Source organism: Alligator mississippiensis, chromosome 3, assembly GCF_030867095.1.
Source record: "Alligator mississippiensis isolate rAllMis1 chromosome 3, rAllMis1, whole genome shotgun sequence".
NCBI lineage: Eukaryota > Metazoa > Chordata > Crocodylia > Alligatoridae > Alligator > Alligator mississippiensis.
Window position 1 is genome coordinate 50,228,773 of NC_081826.1, and position 18,154 is coordinate 50,246,926.

Genomic DNA, 18,154 nt, shown 5'->3' on the forward strand with positions numbered 1-18,154 from the left:
TTATTTAAATATGTCAAATTGTATTTGTTTAAAAATAAATTTAAATAATTTAGGCTGCTGCCTATCATATGATAATCTATTAGAATAATTTAAATTAATTAACAAAATAACATCAAGCAGTACCCATTTGCTGCCTAAAATTTAAATAAAAGGACTGACAGGCACCAAGAACCAACATTTATTGAAGCATTACCCAGACTGGACTACAAATACAGAGAAACTTTCAATTATTTGATTACTTCAGTTCAAGGACTAGTTTACTGAAAATTTAGAACTTAGGTAGTTGAAAAAGTAGACAGCATTACCCACTCCTCCTTCCCTTAATCAGTGAATATGAGTGGTATACAACAGGACAAGATCTATCCATTCTAAAGCTGGAAGGATGTGTTGACTAGAATAGTCATAATTCATTAATTAGTGATGGTACATCCTTCGTTTATGAAATCAATTTAAAAATGCAAAATATTTTTTATTTACTCAAGTTTGTTCTTCTGTATCCAGCATATTTAAGGTAGCTTTATTTCACTAATAACAGACAATTTTAAAAAACTATATTTGTATGGGAATTGGAATACATAGAAACAGGTTAGCACAAATAATGAATAAAAAATTATCATGTACATAAAAATACATTATTCACAATTTTCTAACATAAAAAGTCATCATCAAGTACTCAATCTGAATAAATGCATTTTAAATGTGTATAGATAATAACATCCTCCTGGTTAGCAGAAAGTGCCAAACTTTGTGCAATAGTTACATTTATTTGCAAATCAATGTGTTTTTATGGTTACCAATAAATGATAAATCAATTTTTCTTATAAAAATAAATTAAAAAATAAGAAACAAGTCAAAACCAAAGATTCTATAAAATAAAGGTTTACATATTAGTGATTTAAAGCACAAGTAAAACTGATCCATCCTGAATGAGGCTAACTGCTATGTTAAGATTCAAATGATTAGTTAGATAAATATGTAGAAAGAAAGACCATAAAGAAAAATATTTTTTTTTAAGAAAGAAAAGCTTGATACTTAATTTTAGAAGCATGACTTTTGTGTTTCTCTGGGGGTACATCTATATGTGAAATTAAGGGGAAGCAATAAACTCTGGAGCTGTTTGAACTGGAATAAACTACTCCCAGGTACAACACCTACACATGTGCTCACAATAGCAGCAATTTGAGCCATGGCAGAGCAGGCGCAGGCCGGCAGGGGATTGTGGGGGGGGGGGGGGGGGGGGGGGGGGGGGGTCACAGCCCCAGGCTCCAGGTGGCAGCATCGGGGCTGGCTGGGGCACGAGCCTGCAGATCTGTGTGGCTAGGCAGCAGCCACGAGTCTAGCCTTCACCCATCTACATATGTGTTTCAGCAGTTAATTACTTCACCATAAGACAGTAGTGTCCCTGACAGAGTTTATCTTACAACAGAGTTCTTTAGTTTACTGCACCTGAATACCGGCACACATGTAGACAGTGATGCTTTACTGCATAGCTAATTAGTCTACTCCACAGGAAAGCATACATGTAGCCCAGGGCAATAAAGAATTTGGTTTACAAGATACTCTCAATCTTACCTCCTTAAACCTTTTTGCTTCAATAGTTAAAGCTAAACGAAATTCATTTTCTAACTCCATATACTGTTGGTTTAACACATTCATTTTCTCCTGAAATTCTTTAACATGCTGTTCATGCCTCTTTTCTTCTTTAGCCATTTGTTTTGACAGAACATCTTGAAATTCAGGTCCATTCAGAGCAACTCGGCTTTCCAGCTCTTTCCTGGAGTTAACAATCATACATATATTAAATTAAGAACTGTAGCCCTTTTCAGTGTTACTTCATTAAGTTACTATAAAAGTATCTTTAAATATAGTGAACTAAGGGTAAAGTAAGAAATATATATTAATTTACAATATTGCTCTGTTAGCCACACACATGTTTGCAACAAGAATACCAACAAGAATAATGTGTGGGAAATCTGTTATACATTTCAATAAAAAAAATCTCATTCTTTTGTTTATAACACCCCATAATTTGCCAGTGCAAGCAAAGATGCCCAACAGATTTGCATACTGGTGTTACTAATACCAGCATTAAGGCTTTGCAATATAATACAATGCAAAAAAAAAAATCTTGTCTATTTTCACCAAACGTTATGCTAACGGCTGGAAGACAATTCAGGCTCCTGGCTCCCCAGTCTCTGGCTCCTGGTGCCTGAGAACCTCCAAAAAGCATGCTGACAGTGTTTTAGTCTGAGCACCCAGGTTGGTTTAAAAAGCATGGCTGGAGTCCAACTGCAGATAGGTTATTTAAACTTCCCCCTGTGCTGGGACTTATAGACTGGAGAGACTCCCCCTCCCTCCTTCTTCCCTGTCCCACTACACACACACACATGGGAGCAGTAGCTATGAAGCAGGGAACTCCCCACTTCCCACTTCCATGGATGCCCAGCTCCTAACTACATGCCTGCTTTTTAAAGGTGTGGGACCCAGGAGTCTGACATCAGGGAGAGGGCTCCCCAATCTTGTGCTCTCAGCACTGTGCGCTTTTAAAAAGAGAGCACGCATTTGGAAGCTCCAACTGCATACCGCGGTGTGCGTGGAACCCAGGGCCGTCCCTGGGAGATGCGCTTTGAGGGGCCCTATGGAGCCGGGCACAGCGGCCATAGCGACTCTGCGCTGCCTCCGGCTTCACATCCAGGTGCTTGGCACCCCCTTACCTTGCTGCTGAATCAGCTTCCAGCTTCCTTGCATCCAGGGCCAGGGCCCCGTACAGGCTGATTTGCCCCAGGCCCCGCACCCTGCTTGGGTTGTCTCTGCATGAAACTGTCCATGAAAGCAGCAGCTGTGGTGCAGGGGTTCCTCACTTCCCAGCTGCACGTGCAGTTTCAGACCACCTTATCCTGCAGCCTGTGTACTGGCTGCAGGGCAAGGCAGGAATCCTGCCCACAATGGGGAGTCCCACATGCTGGCAGTCTCACAATGGGGGGTTTGAGAAAATGTCTGGCATGGCAGGTTGTGCAATTCTGGGTACAGGGCATAACCAGGGTGGATAAAAATCAATGATTTTTGTTTAAATATAAAAAAGTGGGTGTTTTTATTTAAATCAGATTTTTTATTTAATTGTATTTTTTTTTTGTTAAGATGCTTTAAAAAAAACAAAACAAAAACTACATACAGATAGTTTTAATTTAAGATATGTTAAAGCTCAAAGATACCATCTTGGAATAGGGATTATAACTTCTAATTATATATTATTTGAGACAATATATTCATGTAACCTTTTTATAAATAGGTCACAACTATATTAGGAGCCCAATCTCATGGGGTTCCCAGAGGCTCCTCTATAGATTAGTAAAGATTAAAGAAAACCATTCTACCCAGTGGGACTCAGTGCTCAGTCTAGATCCCATTAAGCATCTTTGTGATGCTTAATTTCAGTTCTCAAACTGTAGATTTCTGTTTCCAGAGATAACATCCTTGTTTACAGCAGTATATGGAGATGAGAGATAACAGACCTAAATACCAGCAATCCTAGTTTTCCATTCACCACAGAAAAGTGTGGATTTTAAGGAGAAAAGTGTTGGTCTTTTCTTTTTAGGAAGAAAAATATGTAGATTTTCTCCTTCAAAGGAGAAAAAAAAATGAGAAACAACAGGTTTCCCCTTGCAGGCTGGCAGAGTTCCAGCCTGCCAAGGGCTAACGGGAGTGGGAGGAGAGTGATCAGGTGGGGGGTGCCATGTGTATTGTGGTGCAGGACTCCTGGTGGTGGCACTGAGCCTCCCCACCCTGCTCTGCCCTGCCATGCTGGGTCCTGCCCACTGGACTGCAGAAGCCCCCAGGGGGAGGACAGCAGGGTGGGGAACCCCCAAGCTTGCCCCATGTGCCACCCATGGGGGAAGGGGAGCCAGGCTCTGAGCTTTGCTCTGGCAGCAGCAGGTGGCAGCTGGGGCTCAGGAGCTGATGCAGGGGAGGGGAGTGGGGCTGCAGGCCCAGGTCCTTGGTTCTGTAGCCCTGGCAGCTGGGGCTCCCCTCTGGCAGGGCTAGGGGTCGGGAATGAGGAGCTCCAGTAAGGCTGGGGGTCTGTGGCTTGGGACTGAGAGGCAACGGCATGGGCAGGCCACTGGCATATCAGGGCTGCTCAGAACCACAAAGCAGTAAGGGGGAGAGCCACAGCTAAACCTGTGTCTTGGTGAGTGAAGGGGGCAGGTTGAGCTTTGATTTTCCATGAAGAAAAACTCAAAATCAAATGCCAAAATTTGCAGGCATTTAAAATTTATCTTTGTCCCAGGGACGCAGGAGCGGGCAAGGGGGGAGCCTCATCCAGAGGCAGACCCCAGGTGAAAATAAAAGAAGGAAAAAACCTACCTGTTGCAGGGGTCCAGAGAAGTGAGGAGGTGCGCCAGGGAAAACAGCCTGAGCGGTTTATCAGCCCCGCCCATCTCATAAAGAGACGTCACCTGGCGAAGATAAAAACTGGCCCCGAGAGAGTGGGAAAGAGGACGCTGAGTGCCGGAGGAGCGGCGGGGAACTGCCAGGTGGAGCGTGTCCAGCCGCTGCAGCTGGTAGTGGCGGCAGCAGCAGGAGCTGCGGGAGACCGGTGGGGATCAAAGAAGCTGGCAGTGAGGCTGGCAGCAGTGGTGGCAGCAGGAGCTGTGGGAGATCCCCGCACTGGGGAAGACCAGCGGGGATCAGAGGAGCCGGCAGGGAGGCCGGCAGTGGCAATGGCAAGAGTCGGCGAGGGAGCTCCTGCCGGAGGCAGCGGGTGCTATGACCCCAGGGTGGAGGCGGATCCCAGAGGGGATAAGAGAAACCCTGGCTGGGATGAAGGCACGGGTCCTGACCCAGGGGATGCGTTAGTCTAGGGGCATTAGGGGTAAAGGGGGCACGGGACTCTCCCCATGGTTGCTCCTCTTCTCTTTGTCTCGTTCCTCTTGTAGTTGTGTCTTTAATTCCTTTTTCTTTCATATCGGGGTGTTCCCGTGGCGTGGGGTTTTCCAGTGGTGAGTGTTCTATGTTTTTCTTTCTTAGTCTGATCTATTTTAATTCCCTGCCTAGAGCAGCTTAGCCTAGCACACCACAGCAGGTTTGGGGAATTAGAGACCCCATTTGGAGATGAAAGACCATGTGAGAACATGGCGGCAACCAACAGCATCCGTCGTAGGATGCATAGGGCATTGAGAGGGACAACTCCGAAGGCGGAGTGTCACCAGACCCTCCGGGTCTGGCCAGAGCCCGAGGCGCCCATCCGTGAGAAAGGACACGTGGGAAATGAGGAAGACATCAACAGGGGCTAGCCGCAAAAGATCCTGAGGCTTGTCTCGTAGGTTGGCGTGTGGCCGGGGTGTAGGGGAGGTTGGAGCCCCATGAACATCCGCCAGGACGTGACAACTCTGGAGGCATCCTCAGAGGGGACCCCCTTCATTGAAAGACCATCCAAAGTCGTGGCAGGTGAGTTTGGGGGATACCCCAAAGGTAATTGAGGAACCCTCTGGGGTCTACATGAGGTTCCTTGGCGAGCAAGACCAGCTGCCTGGGCAAAGGTGGTGCAGGATCGAATCATCGAGCGGAGACGGGCATAATCTTATTATAGTGATTGAGGCACTGGTAGGCTTCGGACATGCTTTAAACGTACGTAAACTTATTGTAAACTTATGAATAAAACATTGTATTCAAATGATGCCTATAGAAATTGCGAGGTTTCATTTTAATCATGGAAAAACATGTACTTTGTGCTTTTTAATTAGAAAACCTCTGTTTTCATCAGAGAATTCGTGATTATTAAACAAAGAAAACCAGAATTCTTGCTAATTACCTACCCATCAGCCCTACTGTCTCTCTGCAAGTTTGTGTACACAGGTCAAGCCCTTACCTCTTCTAGAAGTGCAGTTTCAAGAAGTTAAATGAAGAGAATTGTTGGGGTTGGAGTAGATTTGGGCAAGGATGAGGAGTCTGGAGATAAATGCAAGGAGGGAGGGGCAGGAGAAATAAAAGAGAAACATTTTGAGTAGAATATTCCAGAAGTTTTGAGGGATAAGTTTCTGAGTATAGTCTCTCCACTGATTTGCAATCTAGTGAGGGAATGGTATGGTAGAAGGGAAAACCCACCATGACAGCAGGCTTGCCAGGCCGTAAGAGACCCTGTTTGGCAATATTTTAATGAAGTTTTTCTACCTGTGGGTAAGACACACGTGTGAAAAATGCAAACAGTGCAACAAAGAAATGCAAGGCCTGGTTGCCAGAATGAAACATCATGAGAAGTCCTCCTTCTCAGGAGGAAGCTGCTTTGAAGATGAATGGAACATGTCTGCACATGCAGGATCTCCAGGTTAGTAAACTTTTTTATTTAATACTTGTTTCTTAAAGGCTACCTGTCTTCCCTATCCCTATCTTTTAGGTAGACTTCTGGACTACCTGAATTCTCATAAAAATGTTTGAGCAAAAATATAGTTGTTACTTTATGGAACTACCATATTTTAATGCAGTTGTGATATAAATTAATGGCTGAAATTGGCAGATTTTCCTTTTACAGTGTCACTTCTAAAGTAGTATTGAGTGCAATGAGCATACTAAATAAGCAGTACAGTAGTGACTGCATTGACTTCTTTTGTTCAGGAGGATCCATCCTCAACATACAGGATTCTGACTATCCGTCTTCAACATCATCACCACTGTCTACACTTTTAGAGTTATTTGCTAATGATACCAGTGTTCCAGTCAAATGTCACATAATATATCACCTGTTGCAGAAAGAAAAAAAAATCTCTATCATTCAGAAACAACCATAGATAAGTTTATAATAAGAACCAGCTGATTACAGCAAGAGGTAATTGATGAAAAAGTTGCATAAACAAACTGAGCAACAAACTCTCCTTTCTGTATGGTTGAGAACACACACTTCATTGACCTGGTTTAGTCATTACGACCAGGATACATTCCACCAAAAAGAGCAGATATAACAGGCAAATTGCTGGATAAAGTATACAAGGAAGAAACTGAACAGTGTGCAAAAAAACTAGAGGGGAAAATTGTTAACTCGAGTCTTGATGAGTGAAGCAATGTCCACAATGACCCAGTAATATGTGCTCGTGTGACAACAGAAGGGACTGTCTACTTTACAGAAACAACTGATACATGAGGAAATGCACACACAGCAGAATACTTACAAGAAGCAGCAGTAAAAGCTATAACAAACTGAAAAAAATTCAAATGTCTAGTACGCAGCTGTCACAGACAATACTGCAAATATATCAAAGATAAGAAATGTAGAAGAAAGTGAAGAAAGCCCCAAGCAAATAACATATGGCTGCAACACTCATTTGATGCACCTCTTAGCCAGAGACTTCAGTGCTCCAGAAATAAGGGCTAATGTTGAAACTGCAAAATACTTCCGTAAGAATCACTTTGCAGCAGCTGCACTGAAGAAAGCAAGAAGAACCAAACTATCTCTACCACAAGACAGTCACAACCCAAGGGTGTGATTTTTGTTTGTGTGCGCTTTGGCACTGCTGAATTATTTCCCGCCACTCGTAGCTTTCTTTGCAGGGTGCATTTCTTCATTGCAACAGAAAAATGCACGTTGCAAGGAGTTCCTACCATTTGTATTCAGATTCGTGCCCCACTATTGGTCAGTTCTAAATTATTCCTACGTGGCAGGTAGCGATTGGCTTGCTAGCCGTATAAGAGGCTTGAGTGGTTTCCGCCCAAGTTGGAGGACTCCACGACTATCAGGAGGAAGAGAACTTCACATCTTGTGAAGATCTCTAAGCGCTGCGGAGCCTATCGGACCCAGCGTGTATCTCAAGAAGGCTATAGGGGTCTGATCAGCCTCTCACCTCTCCCCGTCGCCGCCTGATCCCTCGACGTACCCTTCCCTGCACGCAAAGTTCCACGGAGCCTAGCAAACTTCGTGTGAGTGAATCCAGAGCTCTACCCGGGGTTCGAGTCCTGCAGTTTTTTTTCTTCCCGTCGCCAAAACCCCATTGTGACGTACTCCTGAGGTTTTTGTTTATCTCCCATCCCCGAAACCCCATTGCGATGTACCCTCACGTTCTGCAGGTTCGAGTTTTTTGTTTTGTTTTGTAACCGCAACTCAAGCAAGTTTTCCTGCCTGCACCGCGACCATCTTCGGTGTAAGTAAAATAATCTTAAATCAACCACTAAGCATCCGTGCCTAATTCTAGCGTGCCGCCTGTCTTCCCCGACCCGGCGTGTCCGGGCTGCTGGCCACAGCCCGCTGTGTGAAAAAAGGGCCTCGGACCGCTCCCGGCCCGCACAAAGATGTGTGACGGAACTCAGTAGTAGACTGTTTTGAGCGATATATTGAGAACTGACCTAATCTGATGACAATTTGTGAACAAAACTGTGCCAAAATAGATGGAATTGTCGTAACCAAAGTTCTCAACATTGGGCTAAAAAGAAATGTAGAATGTATGCTGAATATTGTGAAGCCTATTTCTGTAGCCTTGAACAAAGTGCAGGGAAGTCACTGTTTTACTGCTGATGCTATTGAAATTTGGAAGGAACTAAAGGAGACCTTGAAAAGAGAAATACTCAACGACAGAGTTAAATTACAGGCATTAAAAAAAATGAATGGATCAAGCACTATTCTCCAGCTCATTTTCTTGCCAATATTCTCAATACTCAGTACCAGGGTCAATCCTTAACTGCTGAAGAGGAGGAGCTGGCTATGACGTGGGCATCCAGCAGTCATTCCTCCATAATAAAACTATAATCAATTTCAGGGCTAAAAGTGAACCATTCAAGATTACTGATGAGCAATCAGTAACCAAATAACCAAATCATAATTCAGTTTTCTGAAGTAGCTGCAAAATTAATCTGAAAAAAATATCAACATAAATCACTGCTTTAAAATGTAGGTTCCCTCAAAAGCTTGCCCAAATACAACTGTCAAAAACTCCCATTTCTGTTAGAGTTTATCTTGAAGTATGATGCTGTAGGATGCTGGCTAACTTTTTATATATTTTGCAGGATGAAATATAGTCTATATAACTCATACACTTTACATTTTAATACACTTTCATTCAAGGAAGAAATATCAGGTACTTTTATTCAAATGTTTTGAATATATTGAATAACGCAAGTCCTAGACTTATAAAATACATCAACCAAACTAAATTAATCTACTCTAAAGGGTGAAAGAGTTGTGGCAAGACATTTCACTCTTAACACATTGGTCACAAACAGGCATTCACTGCTAGCAGCGATTAACATTTTCCAGGCAGGAGAGGGAGTGTATAGGTGTTCAGCTGGTAGCTGCTCCCTTTCCCTGCTCTCTGCACCTTTCCCAGACCAGGGTAATCCTGGTCTGGGAAAGGTGTGGGGAGCACTGGCTGCTCCACTCTTCCCAGTGCCCAATGGGACTGGAGCTGCAGGGAAAGACTCCCCATGCCTTCCCTACACCAGGATCTAGGAAATGGTTGGGGAGCAGCTTCTCAGTCTCCAGGAGCAGACCAGAGGGACTAGCAAGGCAAAACCCCAGCATGTTCCTCAAACCAGGCAGTACCCAATTTGGGGAAGAGGCAGAGAGTAACAGTGGTTACTCCCAGACCGGAGTAATTCTGTAGAGGCTGTAAGGGGGTTGTCTAGGTTGCTGGCTCCCAGAGGAGGGATTTTTTCCTGGAGGAGAAACCTGATGAACAGAAACCTGATGAATGCCTGTACGGTTGTGGCTTCTATCGAGACAGTGGCAATGTTCTCAGTAGAAACATAATGCCTGTATGTAGCCCTAGTTTGGAGCTGATGGGGAGACAAGGTTAGAAGACATGCAATTTTAACAAGAGTGCAGTCTTTTCAAAACAATCCTGTTCCTTTTCATGAGTAATTTGGCTCACATTCCAAATGTCGAAGAACGCTGTCGAACAAATAAAACTTCTCTAGGTTTTGCAGTATCACATATAACTTGGAATATTGTAAAGGAACATACCTGTGCTCTTGCTCTCTTAATGAAAGAAGCTCATGTAACTGTTGCACCTTTTCTTTTTGTTGTCGGAGAGCTATGCGAAGTAACTGTACCTCTCTCTCATTTGCTGAAGCTTTAAGTTCTATCTCCTGAATCCGCTTCATCTAGGCAAGATCAGAAGAACAAATCTTGAAATTGGTGTTTAGTCCTCAAGGTTTGGATTAGGATAAGACTAACAACTACAATAACAGCCTTGTTCAAAGTTGTATATTTGTTCTCTCTGGGGAAAACACAAGGATTGTTTGAGTATTTTCATTAAAAAACCCCATGATTTTTATCACTATCCAGGCCAATGCAGAGCAAGACTTCTCTGTAAAATCCTACAATTTGGGGATCTGCATGTGTCTGGATTTTCAAATCTAGAGCATGCGTCCTACTTTATAGAAGGGAAAAGAATAAAATCCAATGACACTTCCTCATGTGTACTGATTTTTGTTTTGTATTTTCTAGATTTGATGTGCTTTAGAAAACTAATTATTGGGGATGGGGGGCGGGACAAGGAGCAGGGACATAAAGCCCATTTTTTCTAGTAATTGACAAGTTCCATCATTAGTATATACTATTATGAAATTCTATGTCTCAGTGGCAAGAAATTACTAAGTACATGTTTCTTATGGCATAATCAAGCTTTATTAGAGTACCTTCAATTTTTAAAGACGAGGCATATAATAAGATGCATTTCATGGTAATGTTATGATCAGGAAGTCAGACTACTGATGTTTAACTGGTAATTAGTGATTATATGCTCTCTAGATGCCTTTCCACAATTAATACTAAAAACATACCTCTGTTGCTTGGTGTTGTACTCTTTGTGTTTCCACTTTGGATAATGTTTCTTCTAAGGTCTGTAGGGCCTTTTGTTGTTGTTGTTCTTTATTTCTTGCAAGATTTAACTCATTAGTAAGTCTTTCAAGCTCATCCTTCAATTGTTGGACATCAGCCTGCAATTTTGTTTTTGTACTTCTTTCCCTCAACATCAGTTCTTTTAATCTACGCATTAATGGAATAACATCAGTACTTTCCCCTCTTTTAATTATTCTTATTGAATAGGTTATCCCAAAACAATTTTAATGAATTCAGCAAGGATCTAAATTAGCATTTTTTAAGTAAAGCATGTTAAACCGGGATCATTGTGGTAAAAGTATGTTTCTGTACATTAAAAAAGATACACAGATACAATTGTCTGTAGGTTTTGGTGCTTCCAGCTTAAGAAATAAACTATTAACCTGAAGGCAACCCAGGCCCTGAAAACAGTGTTACTTTCAATCTGAACTACGTCTTACTCTATTTAATATTGGTTGCTATTTAGAACAAGTTTGTTATTGTCAATTAATACAGTAGGAAATCATTTTTTAAAGTATTGATATGAAATTGCCTTTTCTTTTGTTAAACCTGAAAAAAATTTGAATAAGCTCTCTCAGAAATATTAAAGGCATTTTAGGCAAATTTATACCAGAATGATAACCTAACTAGAGGTGGGGAGTGCTCTTGGAGCCAAAAGAAACATAGAAAACTATTTTAGAACAAATACAGATAACCCAACTGAAGAAAGTACCAAGAAGATTTCCTATCAAGCACAGAAATGTGTCTACAATACAGAAGAATCCACCTAGCCAGAGCCAAACAGCTATGGAAGAGTACTTTCCCATGATCTTTGATAGCATTTAAGATTCCAGTAGGAAACAAATATCAAAAAGAGAAGAAGAAAATTCCATCAATAAACCCTAAAGACAGACCTAGCTTAGACCCTATTTTAACCGTTTACGCTGAAGTAGTAGGGAAGTGTTATTTGGTCTGGGAGGAAAGAATCAAACCTGTGTAGCTCATTAAGGACCTCAGACTCCATATGAAGCCAAGAAAAAACAAAGAAATATACTTTCAAAGTAGCAGGGAGGAATTTTGCTATCCAACAGCAAAGCGAGTCCTAGGATTCTTTCCCTATGCAACATTTTTCAAGTTTGTTGAGGTAAATGAACACTTGTGAGTTAATGCTATTTCTTTTAAACTATCAAATGCTGTGCTTTTACCTATCAGTAGTATGCACTGCTATACTTTGAACATTCTTTTCTTCTTTTGCTTGTTTCTGCAGTTCTTTGACATAGTCTCTCAATTTCTTTTCAGCTTGTTCAGCTTTCCACCTTCTCTCTTTCTCCTGATCCAGTTCTTGAACAAGAGCCTGAAGAAAAATACATTAAACCTCCAACACTGAAATTTTTCAGTATAACCAAAGGTCCAAAAAAAATTACAGTAATAGTTTTACAGAGTGATTGTGTGAATCTTTGGGGACCTGATGGAAAACAAGGGCAAGCAGAATAGCATAGGCAACACGTGGGAGGGGCACAGAGGGGCACGCATCACCCCAACAGGGCCGCCGCTGGTGGCATCAACAGGTGCTTGACATCCTCCCCCTGCAGTGGTGTACTGCCAGGGGGCAGGAGTGGGGGAAGGGTTGGTTCCACGGCGGCACTTTCAGTTCCGTCACTGGCACTTCTGGGCTCAGCGATCAGCCACCGGGGGGACCCCCCCTCCCCACACTGGCTCTGCGATCGGCCACGGGGAATGCCCGCCCCGCCCCACCCCCCGATTCAGGAGGCACCAGTTGCCTATGTAGAAGATAATATAGCTTTGCCACCCAGAAGCATCACCTTTACCTATTACACACAGGAAAACTTAACTAGATCAACTGGCAGCTGGTTAACTTAAGCAAAGGGTTACAGCTTTGTTTCTTCTAGTCTTCATCTATGTGTACACAAATTTAGATCAACATATTTATTGGTATAGGTGATCATTAATGTTTGGTTATAAAACTATTTTTGATGGGGGTTTTAAATACAAAATTCCTTATTTTTATAATAGTTAAAATGATCCCACACAAATTCACTTCTAAAACATTCCTTGGATAAAGTGTGTACCCATACTTGCTCTACTGCAGGTGAACACTACATATTCTTGTTTAGTTCAAGTTAAGACATACTCTGTAAGTGGATTCTTCTGTAGCACTTGGGTTTGCATCTTCTACTTTTTTTATTTGATCCTGTCCTCCCATCAACATTCTGGCTGATTTTCCTATTACTTCCAAATCTGGTGTTTCTGAAGCTGAATTTGCATGCGAGTCTTCTTCTGTTTGAGAGTTGGGATGCTTTGATTTTAAGAAACTCTTTTCCCCTCTGAAACAGCAAAAAAAGCCCATCAACGCTTAATTAAAAAATACTCTCTTAAATGTTTCTCTACACACTAGCATCAGTAAGTATCTGAAACTCTTTTATCATAAGACAAAATTTCCAAATATTAGAACTTGGAAGAGTTAATGATAATCAAATTGAGCATTTGAGTTATTCAGGAAAATAACATACAACAGAGTAGAAATTAAATTTAAAAAATCATTAGAATAGCAACAGTAAAAATAAGCAGTTCCATAGGTGTGCCGTTTTGAAAATCATCTAACAGTGTCCTAGAGAAAACTATATAATTATTTAAATGTACAAGTAGAATTTCAGTAGTTTGACTTTAAGGTCACAACATTGATATTAAGTACCTCCTAAATCTCCCTTTCAATACTTACAAGTTAGCACACAACTGAAGACAAAGACATTGTTAAAACATCCAAAAGTATGATCATCAAATAGGAATAAGTCACTAAAGATTATTATTTCAGATCAATGTCTGTTTTCACAGAATAGATCACAAGAAAGTAGGGCTAGAAGGGACCTCATTAAGTCATCTAGTTCAGCCCCCAACTCAAGGCAGGATCTTCCCTGACTAAACCATCCCAGCCAAGAGGCTATCCAACCTCTTGAAAACTTTCAAGGATAGAGATTCCACAATTTCTCCAGGTAGCCTGATAACCCTCACACACAGAAAGTTCCTCCTAATCTCCAACCTAAACTTCCTCTATTGCAGCTTGAAGTCATTGCTCCTAGTTCTGTCCCCTACTGCCAGAAAAAATACCATCTTCATCCTCTCTATAATCACCCTTCAGGTATCAAATCCCCCCTCAGTCTTCTCTTTTCCCAACTAAATAACTGTAGTTCCTTTACTCTTTCCTTATAAGTTATTCTTCCCAGGCTTCTAGTCATTTTTATCATCCTCTGCTGGACTTTTTCAAAACTGTCCACATCCTTCTTGAAGAGTGGGGCCCAAAATTGAACACAGTCCTCTAGGTGAGGGCTCACTAGTGCTGAATAGAGTAAAAGAATCACTTTCCTTGATTTGCAAGGTACACTCTATCCAGAATGGTGTTAGCTTTTTTTTGGTGGAATAAGAGTACACTGTTGTCTCATATTCTGCTTATGGTCTACCATAACCCCCAGGTCCTTCTCTGCAATACTGCAGCTTATTCAAACTGTGAAATGATTGGCTATGTTCAAGCAAGTATTTTGTCTCAAGTGGAGGATTTTGTACTTCTTGCTGAATTTCATTCAATTGACTGTGGATCCTTCCTCTGGTCTATCGAGGTTATTTGAGATCCTAGCCCTGCTCTCCAGAGTGTCTGCAACTCCACCTAACTTTGTCATCCACAATTTGCTAAATGTGCATTAATTCAATCCCATCTTCTAAATCATTAATGAAGACATTAGACAATAACAGACCCAAGACAGACCTCTGGGGAGTTTCATTTAATACCTCCTCCCAACTAGACACTGAGCCATTCATGATGGCTTGTTAAGCAAGATGATCGAACCAGTTTTGTATCTGCCTTACAATACACTTTCATTTAGTCTGTATTTCCTTAGCTTGTTAAATGAGAATGTCATTGTCATGGGAGATGGTATCAAAAGTTCTGCTAAAGTCAAAGTGTATCCCATTCACTGCTCTCCCCACAGTCACAAAGCTTGTCATCTTATCATAGAAGGAAATTAGGTTGGTCAGGCATAACCTTCTCTTGGTGACTCCATGCTGGCTGATCACCTTGACCTCCTCTAGGTACTTCACAATAAATTCCTTAAGGACTTGCTTTATCATCTTTCTTGGTATCGAGGTCAAACTGACTGGTCCGCAGTTCCTTGGATCCTTCTTCCCCCTCTTAAGGATGGACACTATTGTTTACTGTTTTTCAGTCATCCGGGACCTCACCAACCTCAGGAGTTCTCAAGGAGGATAGCCAATGGCTCTGATATTACCTCAGCCAATTCCTTCAGTTCCCTGAGATGGAACCTATCTGGCCCTGCTAACTTGCAGGCATCTAGCTTTTCAAAGTAATCTCTAACTTGTTCTTCAACTACTCTAATCTGTACTTCTCCTTCCCCATCTTTGCTGCCAACTGCACCCATCATCTGGTAGCTATCCCTATTTGTGAAGGCCGAAGTGAAAAAAGGCATTAAATATCTTAGACTTCTTTTCTTCATCCACAACTAGATTGCCTTCTGCATTCCATAAGGGACCGATGGTTTCTTTGGTCTTCATCTTACTTTTGACATACTTGCAGAATTTTTTTATTTTTTTTTTAATCACCTTTTACATCCCTTGCCAATTATATCTCAAGTTATACCTTGGCCTTCCTAATTTTCTCCCTACATTCTCAGATACTTATTTAATCTTCTCTAGTTTTCACTTCTTGAAGGATTCCTTTTTGACCTTTTAAATCAAAGTAATGTTCTAATCTCTACTTAAAGTCATAAACAATATACAGCGCAATTCTGCCCCCCAGTTTAGCATGAGGTTAGAAGCACACTTTTGGAATTCTACTAAGCATGTCAGATTTTTAGTCTGCACCTTTATTTCTGGATGTTTTTTCTACTTAAATAAATAAATAAAATGGATTGCTCTAATTTAAGGCAGGACATGCCCTTTCATTAGGGACTGACTTAATTTGTGTTTTTGTAGATTTCGCAGAAGCTAGAAAATCCCATTGTCCGCAAAATCTGCAAAAAAACAACAACCAAAAAAATGCTGCTCCCCAGTGGAAGCCAGTGGTCCTTGCTGCCAGGAGGGGAAGGTGCTGGCTGGCAGGGTAGCACAAAGAGCAGACGACAAGCTGACCCCTCATCCCTCCTTCCCCTGCGGAGCTTGTCTGCCAATCAGTGCTGAGGGGTGGGGCTGCATGAAGGACAGCCAGCAGCCAAGATGGCAGCCACCCTCTTGTCCCTCTCCCTCTCTGCCAGTCAATGCCAAGGGACAAGGCCTTTCTTCCCATCAGTGCTATGGGGCAGAGCTACCGCAAATTTAGAGCTTCAGGCCACAATCAACCCATGAAAGTTAGTAAGTTCCCCTGCAATTTAGGTAGACCCCCACCTATAGAAAATATTTAAACTAGTGGTGGAAGAAGTTCAAATAAGAATTTCAAAATCCAGATTTTAAAAACTTTCATGTGAACTTTGTATCCTCTTCCCATTCTTTTATCTATCTTCCATAGCCACCCCCTTGAAGGAGAGCTAGGTTTTCTAGGCCTTCCTCAGTCCAAGTTGATACAAACCCATCTTTCCCACTTCTAGAAGTGGGCCCAAGCAGGCAGGCTATGGATTTGACTCTCATATTGGGTAAAGTAGCCTCTCCCACTCCTTCTCTTCCTTTCTCACTGAAGAATTTTTCTTTCATGTAATTTTTGAGCTGTTAGGCTTCATAGAAAATAACCTTTAACTAAAAATGTTGGTTCATAAATTCTGCAATGGATTTAGATAATCAAGCAGAAAAGTAATCCAACAGATTTAAACAATTTACTAAACTTTAAAAAAAGTTGATTTAAAACAAAATGGAGCATATAAAGCAGCCTAAGCTGGGTGTCCGCCCCCCCCCCCTCTCCTTTTTTGGATGTCTATCAATCTGCCAAAATAAAATAACTTCAGTACATAAAAGGATTTGATTAAAGGAAAAAAAAAAAAAAACAATTTATATTGAAAATATTACTTTCATAGCTATTTTACAACAGATTTTTTTTTACACTGGGAATAAAAAGATACACTGTCATATTCCAACATTTCTTTCCATACAGATTTCTGCAATGGAATTCCAATTTTCACTGGTTTGTGCTGCAAGGAATTAAGACAAATTTAAATCTGGTTAAGCTGCTATGTCATGATGCTAAAAACTGTCACAGAGTACAAATCCCTTTTTCTGAATGATCTGTAGATTTTAAAACAGAAATTATGATCATTTTTTCTGATATTTTACAGAAAACAAAGAAACTCAACCAATCCGTGCTATCTGGTTGAGGTTGAATACCTTTTAGGAAACAGATACATTCTTGTGACAATCATTTAGCCTAATTTCTTACAAAGAGTAAAGAACCTCAACCAACAATTTCTGCACAGTTAAAACTGTGATACATTTTTAATGTGGGATCACCATCTTCAACAAGCAGGGGAAAAAATGCAGACTGGCTAAGCAGGCAAGAGTGTTCATTAGCTCTGGAAGTTTATTTGCAATTCTATAAATCCAGTGGCCCACATCCCTTTCCCAGAAATGGAGTGCTTACTGGTATAGTGAAAATGATCTGGACTATTCTTGCCTCCTAACATAAAATATATAATATTATCCATCATCACCAGCAGGGCTTTTCTGTGAACTAAAGGCAAGACGTATGTGATTCATGCAAGCTGAATTGCTCACTGAAACTGCAAATGAGCTCCTTCTTGACTAGACGCATGTGTCACCAGGGCTTATCACAGTTCAGGAGATTCAAAAATAAATTTTAAATACAGGAATTGGATCTTTCCACCACTGAAAGGAAAGTGGTATATATTGAGTCTATGTGCTCCTTCATCTGATTGCAAATTTGCTTCTGCCAGCATCGCAAATAGTGAAAAGCAAAAAATGTGCATGATACTATGGCCCCAGTAATCTTAGGCTGGGTTTACAGAAGTTTTGTGTTGCAATGGGATTGAAAAAGATTTCTCCTTGCTTACCCTTAAAGAATTAAAATGCGTCTCATGACTTGTCATAAAGAAGAACTTTAGACTGGCCAGTTGTTTGCACATACATGAACTCAAATGATTAGGGTCCTATTTAAATCATGGTTTTGTGATTTTCACATAAAACCGCAAAAAACCCCCAGTGTTTCCAGCAATTTTGTGTGGAATTATGGAGGAAAAAAAAAAGCTTACCAGAATACAAAGAAAGCGCAGAAAACCCTGCAGCCATAGAGCACATGTTTTGAGAGAGAGCTAGTGAGAAGCTAAGCTAGTGACATGGACTCAGAGAAAGGGCAGTCAGGAAAGTGAAAGGGTTTTGGCACCATCCTTT

The 18,154-nt window shown here is 41.3% G+C and overlaps 1 protein-coding gene across 4 annotated transcripts in view; it reads right to left on the bottom strand.

Annotated features, from left to right (window-relative positions):
* The window catches only part of LRRCC1 (leucine rich repeat and coiled-coil centrosomal protein 1), a 56,721-nt gene that overhangs the window by 16,655 nt on the left and 21,912 nt on the right, over positions 1–18,154 (bottom strand). For all 4 annotated transcript variants that reach the window (XR_009460686.1, XM_059723926.1, XM_014610194.3 and 1 more), the window contains exons 8-12: positions 12,951–13,143; positions 12,004–12,152; positions 10,762–10,966; positions 9,941–10,080; positions 1,573–1,774 (exon numbers count right to left, since the gene is read on the bottom strand). Coding sequence is in view for 3 of the 4 variants with exons in the window: in XM_059723926.1 (XP_059579909.1) it covers positions 1,573–1,774; positions 9,941–10,080; positions 10,762–10,966; positions 12,004–12,152; positions 12,951–13,143 (889 nt within the window). In the remaining variant the exon portion in view is untranslated. The remainder of the gene's footprint in view (positions 1–1,572; positions 1,775–9,940; positions 10,081–10,761; positions 10,967–12,003; positions 12,153–12,950; positions 13,144–18,154) is intronic.